The sequence below is a fragment of the Chrysemys picta genome, chromosome 4 (assembly GCF_011386835.1).
Source record: "Chrysemys picta bellii isolate R12L10 chromosome 4, ASM1138683v2, whole genome shotgun sequence".
Taxonomy (NCBI): Eukaryota; Metazoa; Chordata; order Testudines; family Emydidae; genus Chrysemys; species Chrysemys picta.
Window position 1 is genome coordinate 37,938,570 of NC_088794.1, and position 13,881 is coordinate 37,952,450.

General features: G+C 46.2%; 1 protein-coding gene across 1 annotated transcript in view; it reads left to right on the forward strand.

Annotated features, from left to right (window-relative positions):
• Window positions 1-13,881, forward strand: part of CD81 (CD81 molecule) — an 81,677-nt gene that overhangs the window by 14,855 nt on the left and 52,941 nt on the right. The window contains exon 2 of the mRNA XM_005288985.5: window positions 12,387-12,501. Coding sequence (XP_005289042.2) covers window positions 12,387-12,501 — 115 coding nt within the window. The remainder of the gene's footprint in view (window positions 1-12,386; window positions 12,502-13,881) is intronic.

Genomic DNA, 13,881 nt, shown 5'->3' on the forward strand with positions numbered 1-13,881 from the left:
TAGTAGGGGTCTCAAACTCAAATGACCAAGGGCTGCATGAGGACTAGTGCGTTGGCCCGAGGGCCGCATCAGTGACACCCACCCCTTGCTGCCCCCGCCCCCACTCCACACCTTCCATGAGGCTCCGCCCCTTTCCTGCCCCCATTCCAACCCCTTCCCCAAAGTCCTCACCCCAACTCTACCCCCTCCCTGCCCCCAGGGGGGGCAGGAGGGGTGCGGGGTGTGATGGGGGCTCAGGGCAGGGAGCTGAGGTGCAGGAGGTGTGCAGGGTACGGCAGGGGGCTCAGGGCAGGGAGTTGGGGTGAGGGGTGCAGGGTGGGGCAGGGAGTTGGGGTGTGGGAGGGTGTGGGATGTGGCAGGGGGCTCTGGACAGGGGGTTGGGGTGTGGGCTCTGCTCCAGGAAGCAGTCTGAGTCCTGGGGGGGACGGGATGGCGCCATGTGCTGCTCTTGCTCCTCCAGGTACCCCCACCAAAGCTCCCATTGGCCACGGTTCCCCGTTCCCAGCCAATGGGAGCTGCAGGGGGGGGGGGCAGCGCCTGGAAGCGAGAGCCCATAGCCCTCAACTCTCTCCTCTCCTCCGCCCGGGGCTGCAGGGACGGGAGTACTTAGAAAGGACACTAAGCCTGAGTGGCTAAAAAGCAGTAGGACAGACCTGTAAAGAGAAGGGCTTATTTTCTTTTTAAAAGCCCCAGACAATGCCAGTATCTAGTCCAGCAGCTTCAGGGAGCGGCGTGGGGCTCACAGCGCCACAGGGTAGGCAGAGGAGCGGAAGGGTGCGCGGGCGGGGGGGCGTAGGGAGCTTGGCAGGCCGCACGGCGCGGGCCATGTGTTTGTGACCCTTATTCTATAGTGAGTTGCTGCATGCATCTAGGTGACGTTTCCAACCCCTGTCTTCAGAGCACATCTCCAAATTCCTATGTTCATAATACTGTCTGGTATGAGGGAGTCTCTCTCAATTATAATCTTCTACAAACATCTCTCTACAATATTCAACAGTGCTTGGATTATCCTAAACTACTATAAAGCCCACAGCTATGTGACCGTGTCCTAGCTTTTAAATGGCTTCTGTGGTTTACCATATATGTTTGTTTACCCATAGAGGCTCCATGTGGGTGCACCTGCATGGAGATCATTGCAGAATCAAGGCCTTACTTAACTCCCTCCACTGTTTTCTGTGTATCTTGAGAGTAGTGCTTTCTCAGTGTGTACATGAGGGAGATACTTTGTACTGTGATAAGCAGACAGCTATCAACTGACAGGCCCAATAATGTAGTTGAATATCTGGTTGTGGTCTCTGGTGCTTGTGTGGTAGTATTAATGGAGATGGCTTAATATGATGGGAGTATTATCATTTGTGGGGTGGGGGGAGACTTTTTCAAAGGCACAAATGCAGGTTTGGGTGTCCAATTCATGACTTTTGAAATTGATGTATCATAATACTTCAACTAGAATGGTCCTGGTGACATTAATACTCCCTTCTGCATCTGCACTGGCTATGGCAGGAGCTCTTTATTTTCTGTCTGGGTTCTCAGACTTTAAAATACAGACTCTTCTTTGCTTAGGAGAAATCTTATGGCTCTGGTTGCACCCTGAAAGTGCGGAGCATGCACCCTCTGAAAATCAGGCTTCACTCTGAAATCATGGTCACTCTCCAATCTTGGCCAGAAATTTGATCTAATCTCTAGTGCGTCTAGCTTGTGGTGTGTGTGGTTTTGGGTGTGTATGTGTGTTGGTTTTTTTTGTTTGGTCACTTTTTAAACCACCCTCTACTCGTTCTTGGCACAGGCATCTTCCCTGGTGCTGTGGCATTTCATTGATGGTCCACTGAAATAGCAGTGGAATGTTGTGATCCACCTGTTCTTTAAAGCAAGCAGCTCCATAGGCTTGATGTGCCTGCCAGGGATGTAAAGTAGCTTATGAAAGTAGCTGACCCAGAAAATGGACCTTGGTGTGCATCAGATCTCATGACCGAGAGGTGCATGTCCACTATGAAAAAAGCTCTGTTCCTGCCCATGAAGCACTTGCAAATCCCTATAGTGGGAATCTTGCACGGTTGTTGGCCCACACTAGTCTTAAGTTACCAGTCTAGTACACAGGGTAATAAGTAGCTAATTTATCCCCTTCACTCCCACCATGTTTACTTTTCACAGTGGTTCTTGAGTTGCCCACTGGGCCTTTAGAGTGAGTGTGTGTGTGTGTGTGCGCGCGCACGCGCAAAGAGCATAACTGAGGGTCTGATCCTGAGAGGTGCCAGATCATTTCAACTGGCGTTAAATGCGGGGGGAGTAGTGGTGGTGGTCATCATGTTAAAATATATCTCACAGTAAGAGGATATTTTTGGCGTTCTCACTGGATTCTTTCTCTGCTATGAGGTGAATGGACTTCAACTCTCTGGCAAGTGCAGATGTCAGTAGGGGAACGTCTTGCAGTTTTTCCTGGAAAACATTTGCCCTCTCAGAGTTTGAGCCTCAGGGTGGGGAATTCACTACCTCATTTCAAGTGTGATCTCAAGGGCCCTGTTAATTGCTTGTCCTCAGAAGAAATGTCGCTGGGCAACTTTTGCGTTTTGTTGGCCTATCCAGCCCATGTAAACTGGGTGAATCTTGGATGAGTCACTGAAACAGTCAGTTAACAGCAACTCTTCAGCAGAGTGGACATATCCCGTCCAGGTCCTACCAATGGTCTGTGGCTGTTGCTTTCTGACTAGCTATTCCAGAATGATGACGGGGAATCTGCTTAGCCTAACTGCCCAGGGTCAACCATAATAACTCTTGCAATTTTGCATGCAGCTTGAGTCTCAGCTGGTTTGAGCCTTAATGGTAGACGACCCCATAGGACACTTGTGTCCTACCTCCCAGGGGTATGTGTCTGGGTGTAATTGAATTAATAACTTTCATCTTTACCGCATATGAACCAAGTCTCTCTAATGAGCAGAACTGGGACATTACCCTCAAACCCCCAGCCCCAGGAATCTGTCTCTGACATATTCACATATCCACAACAGTCCACTTGGATTTCACGAAACAGGTCAAAGAACACAGTAAACCCTCTTTTTCTTTAATAATTGGATCACAACAGATTTGAGGTCACCTCACCAGGCAACTCTTATCTCTTCAATACCCACTGAAGCAGCTGGCACTTAGCCGATTTTTGTCCAGAATAGTTTTTGGTTTGGCTCCTGCTTCCTGGTCTCTGTGTACTTGCCAGGATATGCATCATGTATTTGTCTGCCTTTTTTGCAGAGGAGGAGAGCAAAAGGTACAAGCAGCTCACTAGTCACAGGGCTGACTGACTTGTATGTCACTTGCAAATGAGACATCCTGCTGCTAAATCAAGAGAGGGAGGGATGCAAAGGTGCCAGCAAAGTTTTACAATACTGTATTTTTAGAAACACTCCTCCGTTTCCTGTGGATGAGATCAGCCCTTGCTCAGAGAACTAATTTTCTCTGGCAGTGCCTCACATTAGCTCTTCTTACACAAAGGCCTTGTCTACACTTCAGGGACTATACTGGCATAACTATGGCATTGTAGACTTCCTATATTGGGAGAAAGATTGTTTCCATTGCTGTAGAAAAATTCCACCATTCCACGTGACAGTGAGCTAGGTCAATGGAAGCATTCTTCTGTCCACCAGCTGAATAAGTCATCCTAAATTTTAATTGTAGACCAGGCCACAGACTAAAGCATTGAAAGGGCTGCATTCCATCCTTATTTTGTGGTGAATGTGCTGAGCATCACCAGTAGCTAACCTTAAAAGGACTCTCTTCAGATAAGCATCAAGAGCTTCCCTTCCAGGACCCTTTGAAGCTGCCTCTCTCCTGTCACGTGCATGGGCACACGGTTTTGTAGTTGTCATCCGAGGGCATGGCAACCCTGACAATCTCTCCCTGCTAAGGGCAGCAATGTCATTGAACTTTAATTTCCTGACTTTTAGGACTATGAACCCTGGAGTGCATGAGATTGCCCACTGGCAAGCATTGGGGTACTGTAATAGCTTATCAACCATGTTTACTCTGTGTCTGAAACATGATAGCCACAAATGTGTCTGAACAGACTGCTGCTAGCAGGGTTCTAACATGGCTTCCCTAACCAGTGTGGACGGGGACTTCAGTTTCTAGAGGCACTGTTTTCTAACGTGGTTGTAAACCTACTTTGAGCCTAGTTCATAGTGTTCAAAAAGAAAAGCCTGCAACATCAACACTGCCCTCCCACTGCAAGCACCACAGCAGCTCCACTGATGCTAGAGAAATGGTGGGGGAAACTGAAAATTCTGACAGGTTTCAGAGTAGCAGCCGTGTTAGTCTGTATCCGCAAAAAGAAGAACAGGAGTACTTGTGGCACCTTAGAGACTAACAAATTTATTAGAGCATAAGCTTTCGTGGACTACAGCCCACTTCTTCGGATGCATATAGAATGGAACATATATTGAGGAGATATATATACACACATACAGAGAGCATAAACAGGTGGGAGTTGTCTTACCAACTCTGAGAGGCCAATTAATTAAGAGGAAAAAAAACTTTTGAAGTGATAATCAAGATAGCCCAGTACAGAGAGTTTGATAAGAAGTGTGAGCATACTTACAAGGGGAGATAGAATCAATGTTTGTAATGGCTCAGCCATTCCCAGTCCTTATTCAAACTGGAGTTGATTGTGTCTAGTTTGCATATCAATTCTAGCTCAGCAGTCTCTCGTTGGAGTCTGTTTTTGAAGTTTTTCTGTTGTAATATAGCCACCCGCAGGTCTGTCACTGAATGACCAGACAGGTTAAAGTGTTCTCCCACTGGTTTTTGAGTATTTTGATTCCTGATGTCAGATTTGTGTCCATTAATTCTTTTGCGTAGAGACTGTCCGGTTTGGCCAATGTACATGGCAGAGGGGCATTGCTGGCACATGATGGCATATATCACATTGGTAGATGTGCAGGTGAACGAGCCCCTGATGGTATGGCTGATGTGATTAGGTCCTATGATGATGTCACTTGAATAGATATGTGGACAGAGTTGGCATCGGGGTTTGTTACAAAGATAGGTTCCTGGGTTAGTGGTTTTGTTCAGTGATGTGTGGTTGCTGGTGAGTATTTGCTTTAGGTTGGGGGGTTGTCTGTAAGCGAGGACAGGTCTGTCTCCCAAGATCTGTGAGAGTAAAGGATCATCTTTCAGGATAGGTTGTAGATCTATGATGATGCGCAGGAGAGGTTTTAGTTGGGGGCTGAAGGTGACAGCTAGTGGTGTTCTGTTATTTTCTTTGTTGGGCCTGTCTTGTAGGAGGTGACTTCTGGGTACTCGTCTGGCTCTATCAATCTGTTTTTTCACTTCAGCAGGTGGGTATTGTAGTTTTAAGAATGCTTGATAGAGATCTTGTAGGTGCTTGTCTCTATCCGAGGGATTGGAGCAAATGCAGTTATATCTTAGAGCTTGGCTGTAGACAATGGATCGTGTGGTGTGTCTTGGATGGAAGCTGGAGGCATGTAGGCAAGTGTAGCGGTCAGTAGGTTTCCGGTATAGGGTGGTATTTATGTGACCATCGCTTATTAGCACAGTAGTGTCCAGGAAATGGACCGCTTGTGTGGATTGATCTAGGCTGAGGTTGATGGTTGGATGGAAATTATTGAAATCATGGTGAAATTCCTCAAGGGCTTCTTTTCCATGGGTCCAGATGATGAAGATGTCATCAATGTAGCGCAAGTAGAGTAGGGGCGTTAGGGGACGAGAGCTAAGGAAGCGTTGTTCTAAGTCAGCCATAAAAATGTTGGCATACTGTGGGGCCATGCGGGTACCCATAGCAGTGCCGCTGACTTGAAGGTATATATTGTCCCCAAATGTGAAATAGTTGTGGGTGAAAATTCTGAACAGCACAGAGCATAGGATGATAATTTCTAACCTAGTTTGACTCTGTCTGGGAGTGGCAATCTCTGTCCATGCTGGCCAGGGAAACCATATTAGCAATAGTCATGTATGAATGTTGTTGTTGCTGGCACTAGACAGAGCCTCTGGGGTATGGTAAGTGAGCAGTGGGCCCCAGAGATGGAGTCCACTGAACAAAGATGGGAATAACAACCACCAGAGATGTTTCTGAAGGCGCTAGGCAGTTTCTTTTGGAGGGAGAAACAGGGAGTTCTTACCTAAATCTAAGAATAGGTTTAGGCATAATTTTTTTAAAAAGGCGCCCCTGGTTTTGAGGTGCTTCTCATCATGGATCTCCAACCCTGGGCCTAACTTTGAGACTTGCTCAGGCCCAGCTACTCCCATAGACTTCTGTTGTTGAGCACCCAAAATCAGTGGCTACTCTTAATTTGTGGAACAGGACAAAGACCCAAGTTCAGGCCATTGTCTTTTCCTCCTTCCTCATCTCCCCTTTGCCTTCCCCCTTTCACTCTCTTCTCCCTCCCCTCCCCCCCCCCCCCCAATACATCTGTGGAAATCATCTTGACCAATTGGCTTCCGTCTTCTGGGGAGTTCCGGAGCTAAAGGATGTTGAAAAATTGGAGAGAGCTCAGGTAAGAGCTGTTACAATTCCTTAAATGAGGGATTTTGAGGAGCTCAATGTGCAGAGATTATTGAAAAGAAGGGTGAGATGACTCAATCCATCTAGCAGTATCCACACAGGAGCAAGAGATCTGATGTTGGAGAGAGATTTAATCTAGAAGACAAAGGGATTTAAAAGATCCAACATCTGGAAGTTGATGCTAGAAGTCATCATACTGGAAATGAGATGAAAACTTCTTAACCGTGAAGGTAACTAACCATTGGAACAGATTACCAAACAATTGGGTGATGGAGACTCTACCACATCTTGATTCAATGACTCCAGGTGTCTTTGTAAAAGATGTGCTGCAGCTCAACCACCAGCTGTTGGGCACAATGCAGGGATCACTGCTATGCAGGAAGGCAGATTAGATTGTCATCATCCCTTCTGGCTTGAAAATCTATGGAAAAAACTTGTCTTGATCTCCTATATACTGGCATTCAGTGTGGTAACAGGCAAACTGAAGTTAAAATTAGAACCGTTCTGAACTAACATGAATTCCTCTTACCTAATTGTAACCGAGCCTCTTATGTAGGCTGGGGACAGGCATAGTTGGGGCACATTTTCTAGGGTCAGCCACTTCCTTGTCCTGGCTAGCCTGACACTAATAATGTAAATGGGCGGTGGGGGGGGGGGGGGGAAGCGGGTGCAGCAGTGTAGCATGGAGGTTGTAAAGTAGACTGGATTTCTCTCTGAATTTATAAAAGGGCGAGTGTAGGGAAGGGTAACTTTGAAAACTGTTTGGCTCATAGTGGGGAAAGCTCAAGGTTATTTAAGTAACAATAGAAATAATTGTACTTTAAAAATAGGGGGGGGAAAAAACTTGAATACAACAACAAATCATTCTGTGAATTCTTGTTCTAATTTTGAACGATCATTCAGTTCAATTATGTCCACGTCTAGTTTGCAAACATTTATGCATATGATCTGGAGTCATCACATGGTGCTATTACAAATAGCTTTTACGAGTTGTGTTCAACTGAATATATAGGCAGTTGGATCTAGGAGGAAACAGAGCACCAGCTTTGTACAACTCATAATTTCCATTAGCATTTTTATTTATATTACAGTAGTGCCTAGAGGTCCCAGCTGAGATCAGGTCCCCATAATGCTAGGTGCTGTGAATACACGTAGTAAGAGACAGTACCTGCCTGAAGAGCTTGCAGTCGAAACAGAATAGACAAAAGATGGGAGGGAAAACAGATGCACAGAGAAGTGAAGTTTGTGTCCTTGGGTAAGTCAAATTCCTATAACTTCTATCTAACAACCAAGAAAGCTTAATACAAATGAACAAACAGTCCTGGTAGAGTAGCAACTTTCAGGTATAGTCTATCGCCATCTAGCTAACTCATCTGAAACACCTGTTCTGTAGCTCTACCCATTTTCAGGTGCTATCACAATCCAGGTAGATCAGCAAAACTGGCCACCCCTAAAACTTTTGGTGCAGGACATAAGAGAAATGAACTGCTCGTACAGTCCTTGCCCCCTCAAATGGCTTACTGCAGCCTTCATTTCCATTTTAAGTATCTGCAATAAGGATTCAATTTAGCTTTCATAAGTGCTGTAATATGTTACGTTCCAATTAATTATTAAAAACCTATTTTGAGGCCTAATTGTAATAGGTCTCATTATCCAGAGTTTAATCTCTCTGTAAATATGCTTTTAGAAATTGGCTGCTAACGTAAAATAGCTCTTCTATTAAGTTGAAATAGTGTGTAGTCTGATACATTGAGGTGTGTGTAGTGTAGCGTTTGTGTGGTGAACCGCAGCCCGTGGGAGCTGCGATTGGGCGAACCTGCGGACGCGGCAGGTAAACAAACTGGCCTGGCCTGCCAGGGGGCTTACCCTTGCGGGCCGCGGGCCAAAAGTTGCCGATCCCTGTAGATTCTAGTTCATCTCTGAGATAGTGACGGTTACCACTTGCGGCCAGCTTACAGTATGCGAGTAAAGGTGCTACCAACGTGGTGGAGGACTGTTTGCCATACTGGTGTTAAATCAGAGTGCTGAGGAATTGAGACCAAGAGATGGCCATCAGGGAAAGTGGTGAGAAAGCAGGAGTAATGCAGTGGTTTTTGTTTTTCACTCTGCCAAAATTCCGCTAACTCTGAAGGAAAAAGCAAATAGAGAAATTGCTCTCTGTGGAAGTGTCTAGCTCCCCTTTCAGGTTTTATGAGCTGTCGCTGGGCTGTTCTCTTTTAAAACATTTAAAAAAAAATTTTCTTCCACTGGAAGCCAGGGTTACTATGGCAATCCAATGAGTTTTCTCCCTCCTGCTTCCTTCCTTTTGGAACCACAAGAGGCCAGATTCCTCAACTATATTGAATATATTTTGGTGGTTATGAAGGATGTTTTTCAGGGAAATGATGATACATAGTTCTGTCTTTAACTTTATAATGGAAAAAGTGTTTAGAATTCTCTCTCTCTGTCTCTCATAAGAGAACACTTTAAATACTTCCCTGTCTGTTCTTCAAAGCTCTCGGAGACAACTTGCTCCTGGACTCCTCCCAAATATGATCTCATTTGCTGGTTCATAACCATGGTGAGATGGGTGAAGATAGGGACTGAACTAGCCAAAAGACGCACAAATATTCAACAGTCCAGTCAAAGTGAGCACAGAAATCCTCTTTGAGCGGTTTTCCTCCTAGGGACTGCACGCAGATTCCTGCTTTAGGAGTGGCATTGATTAATTATGAGCCCTTCTCTTTTTTCCAAGTGAATAAACAAATGTGGATTTTATTATCATCCTAGACAACTAATGAGAAATTCCAGACTGGATTCTGGTTTCCAATTTAAAAAAAAAAAAAAAGCTCCTAGCTACCTTACTTGGAGCTGAATTGGAACCCTGACTGATTCTCTCCCCTTCCCTCCCCCCCCCATCACTTTTTCCTTAGCAAGTATTGGGAGAGAGTTGGCCTGCCTGAAGCAAGTTCTGAGAGGGACTTGGATACAATGTTTTTCCCTATCCATAATAAGCATTGAAAGCTCAGCTGAACTGGAAGAGGAACAGGAAACTGACTTGGGCAAAATCTCTAGACACTTACTGGGCTAAATTTTCAGAGGACCTACTTCCATGCTCACAATGCATTCATAATGGTGTTTGCCATTGCACACCTGTGGCTCTGTGCACTTTATTGCGCATTCAAGCTGACTCCAATCTCATTGAAAACATGGGTCTGCATTCTTGTATATAACTAGAACTATTTTGTTCTTTGTGTGGATTTTTTATTTTTATTTTTTTTTAAATCTTGCCCTGTTTATAAGAAGGAGGCATTCCACTAAAACTGGCCAAAATGTTCCAACTAAAATAATAAATTCTGCAGTTGTTAAAGGAGCTGGGGAGAAGCAGTGATTAAGGGAACAGGCAGAGAGGAGAACTGCAGAGGCAGCAGGGACAATTGACGCTGCTGGGAATGCTGGTACCAGTAAGTGGACAAGTCAAGCCTTCTCTAGTCTAGCATACTGTGGCCTCATCAGGGATACTGTTCCTGACCGCTTGTAGTCCATCCTCATGTGGAATATTGGTGTAAAGTGCTTCTACATCCATGGTGGCCAGAATGGTGTTTTCAGGAAGAACACGAATGCATTGTAGTTTCCTCAGGAAGTCGGTGGTGTCTTGAAGATAGCTGGGAGTGCTGGTAGCGTAGGGTCTGAGGAAAGAGTCTAAATAGCCAGATAATCCTGCTGTAAGAGTGCCAATGCCTGAGATGATGGGGCGTCCAGGGTTTCCGGGTGTAAGGCTCTTGGGTAGCAGATAGAATACCCCTGGTCGGGGTTCTGGGGGTGTGTCCATGTAGATTTGTTCCCGTACTGTAGCTGGGAATTTCTTGAGCAGATGGTGTAGTTTCTTTTGGTATTCCTCAGTGGGATCAGAGGATAGTGGCCTGTAGAATGTGGTCTTGGAGAGTTGCCTGGCAGCCTTCTGTTCATAATCCGACCTGTTCATTATGATTACAGCACCTCCTTTGTCAGCCCCTTTGATGATGATGTCAGAGTTGTTTCTGAGGCTGTGGATGGTATTGCGTTCTGTACGGCTGAGGTTATGGGACAAGTGATGTTGTTTGTCCACAATTTCAGCCTGTGCACTTATGACTAATTTAGAATAAAATAAAATTAAAAATAAAATTGAGTTTGAGTAGGCCCCACCAGTGAGTTCTAAAAGTGCCTTGGAAATCTCCCTTTAAATATAGTAGATTTTCTTACTTCGGAAACTAACATCTTATTTAAATAAGATTCCATTTGTTAAAGGAGACTGAGTATGAGTGTGTCAAATGGGTCAGAGAAAAGTCCTGCTAGGAAAGAATTAGCTTGAATAAGTCTCTCCCAAAAAGAGAGCTTTAAAAAGGAGTCATTCAAGTAATCCCCCAGTGTTGGTGTATGAGCATTTCAATTACCTTATATACTCGTTCATAAGCTGAATTTTTTTAGTAAAAAAGGGAAGCACCAGAGAAGGGGGTCAGCTTATGAACATTAGCAATATTTTACCCTAGAATCATCTGCCTTTTGCTAATAGGAAAGTGGAAAGCACTGTGGAAATCTTCAGGATGAAAGGTGCCGTATAAAATATAAATGAAAGGTCAAAACAGTTACACCTTCAATAGTGCACACACATGTGGTCTGGTCAACTTTATTGAGAAGGAGATTGGTGCATTTTCCAGTTTAAACATACAGGAATGTAAGGCGCTAAATTATTCAGAGGTTGGAGAAACTAGACCTTCTTTTACAAAGAGGCGTACAACATTCTGAAAGGGCTCGAGAGGATTGTATGGGGCCAAACTCATAGGACACGCTTCTAACTTAGAGATTTGGTGCTGACGGGATTTCTTATACCCAATGGCTAACATCCAGGATAAATGTAAGAACAGCACTGGGAACAAGTGATCAGAGGCAGGATGCTTCAGCTGCACTGAGCAGGAGTTAGTGAGGCAGAGAGTGAAGGAACAGGAGCTGGTGATGTTACAAGACTCCCAAATCTTCCTATCAAGAACAGGATGGCTCAGGACTGCTGGGGAAACGTGCTGTGCTGTGCAGTGCACTCTGCCCCTGTTCCTAATGGGAACCAGAGATAGACTATCCCTAGGGGCATCATGCCCGACACCCAATTATGACAGATCCTGGCCTTTGTGGTTTTGGAGAGCCAGAAGGCATGTTAGTCATGCTCTGGCCTAGCACTCGGGGGAATTGTTACATTGAAATACTGGCCATGTGCTGCTAGGGTAGGAGACTCGCTCCTCCTTTTCCTTCCAACCTCCAGCAAAAGAGAGTGCTGGACTTAGCCCATAGGTTTTGAAAATTATTTAGCCAAACATAAAAAGAAATGCATACTCTTGAGCAGCTACTAGTTGCGAGATAGACTGGGATAGGCATTTTGGAGCCACTCCTGTGCCTGGAACAGACCTGTCATTCAGCCTTGAAATCTGTCGCTCTGCTCTTCAAACTCAGCCTTGATAGACTAGTAATGAAGCCTATTGGGGATGAAGGGCCTTATTCTGCAACCCCTCATGTGTAACTCTCAGGGGATCTGGGGAAAGATCTGTGTGCAGAGAGGCTGCAGAATCAGTGGGAGAACTCCTAATTGGAAATATACAATGCCATTAGGCGGCGAGCGTATGGCCAATATATTGGACAAAAGGCACCCCAAGTGAGCTGTTTTTATGAATCCTGTGCCTCTGTGTATATGAGCCATATATTGGACAAGCTTAGTAGAGAGAGAGATGTCTGTATATGTTTTGCCAGTGCCCTGCATGTTGGGTTAGGCCTATGAAGGACTTCTATTGTATGTAAATAGACTGTATGATGGGACATGTGATGAAATAAGAGTGTTGCTAATTATGTACCCTTCTCTCTGGTTTCTACCCAGCTCGCAGGAGGAATCATTCTTGGTGTGGCACTCTGGCTCCGTCATGATTCGCAGACCACAAATATCCTGTACTTGCACCTAGGTGACAAGCAGGCCCCTAATACATTCTATATTGGTAAGTAGTGCCAGGAAAGAAGTAGGTGGGTGGGTGTGGAGGGAGTGAGGTTTGTATGCATCTCCATTGGCGGTGGTACCTGCACAACTTGTCCTGTTCCAGTGAAGCATGACACACCCAGAAATGCAAACAGAAAGCATTGTTCATATGCAGGTGTGACTGGGGTCCTAGTGAGGAGCCAGCAATGGTTACTCAGTTAGGGTGACCTGCAAAGAATGGGGCAGCCAAACCCCAAAAGCTGGTGGATATTCCAATACTTAGGCCTTGGCTACACTTGCGAGCTGCAGCCCTGTAAAGCCACCACCAGCGCTGTAACTCACTCCTCGTCCACACTGGCAAGGCATTTGCAACGCTGTACCTCCTTGGTTGCAGCGCTGCATGTACTCCACCTCTCCGAGAGGAATAGCAAGTGCAGCGCTGCCACTGCGGCGCCAGTGTGGCCGCCCAATGCACGGTGAATGGCCTCCAGAATTATTCGGCAGTATCCCACAATGCCTGTTCTAGCCACTCTGGTCATCAGTTCAAACTCTACTGCCCTGGCCTCAAGTAACCAACCATGTGACCGACCCTTTACATTTCCCGGGAATTTTAAAAATCCCCTTCCTGTTTGCTCAGCCCGGCGTGGCGTGGAGTGCTATCAGCGAATCTTTCCAGGTGACCATACCTCCACGCGCCAAGCGAGCCCCAGCATGGAGCAATGGCGAGTTGCTGGACCTCATCAGTGTTCTGGGGGGAGGAAGCTGTCCAGTGCACTCCAGCAGTAGGAATTACGATACCTTCGGGAAGGTATCAAAGGACATGATGGAAAGGGGCCATGACCGGGACGCCCTGCAGTGCAGGGTTAAAGTCAAGGAGCTGCGGAGTGCCTACTGCAAAGCCCGCAACGCGAACGGCCGCTCGGTTGCTCCCCCCGCGACCTGCAGATTCTACAAGGAGATGGATGCGATACTTGGGGTTAACCCCACCTTCACTCCGAGCACCACCATGGACACTTCAGAGCCGGTGGGGGTGGGGGGGGGAGGAGGAAAAGGAGGAGGAAGAGGAAAATGGGAGCGATGGTGGTGGGCCGGATGGAGACACCCCGGAATCCCTGGAGCCATGCAGCCAGGAGCTCTTCTCGAGCCAGGAGGATGGTAACCAGTCGCAGCGGCCGGTACTTGGTGGAGGACAAACAGAAGAGCAGGTTCCCAGTAAGTGGTTTTTCTTTTTCGGTAAGGAATTTTTTCAGTGCGGGCTCTTTGGGATAGGAGGGTTAAGCATGCATGCCTAGATGCGGAATAGTGCAGCTCTCAATCTCATGTCCTTGCACCGCAGGGTGGGGGCAAGCTCCTCACACAGTCCCATGAAAGTGGCTTTTCTCATCCGAAAGTTCTGCAGCCA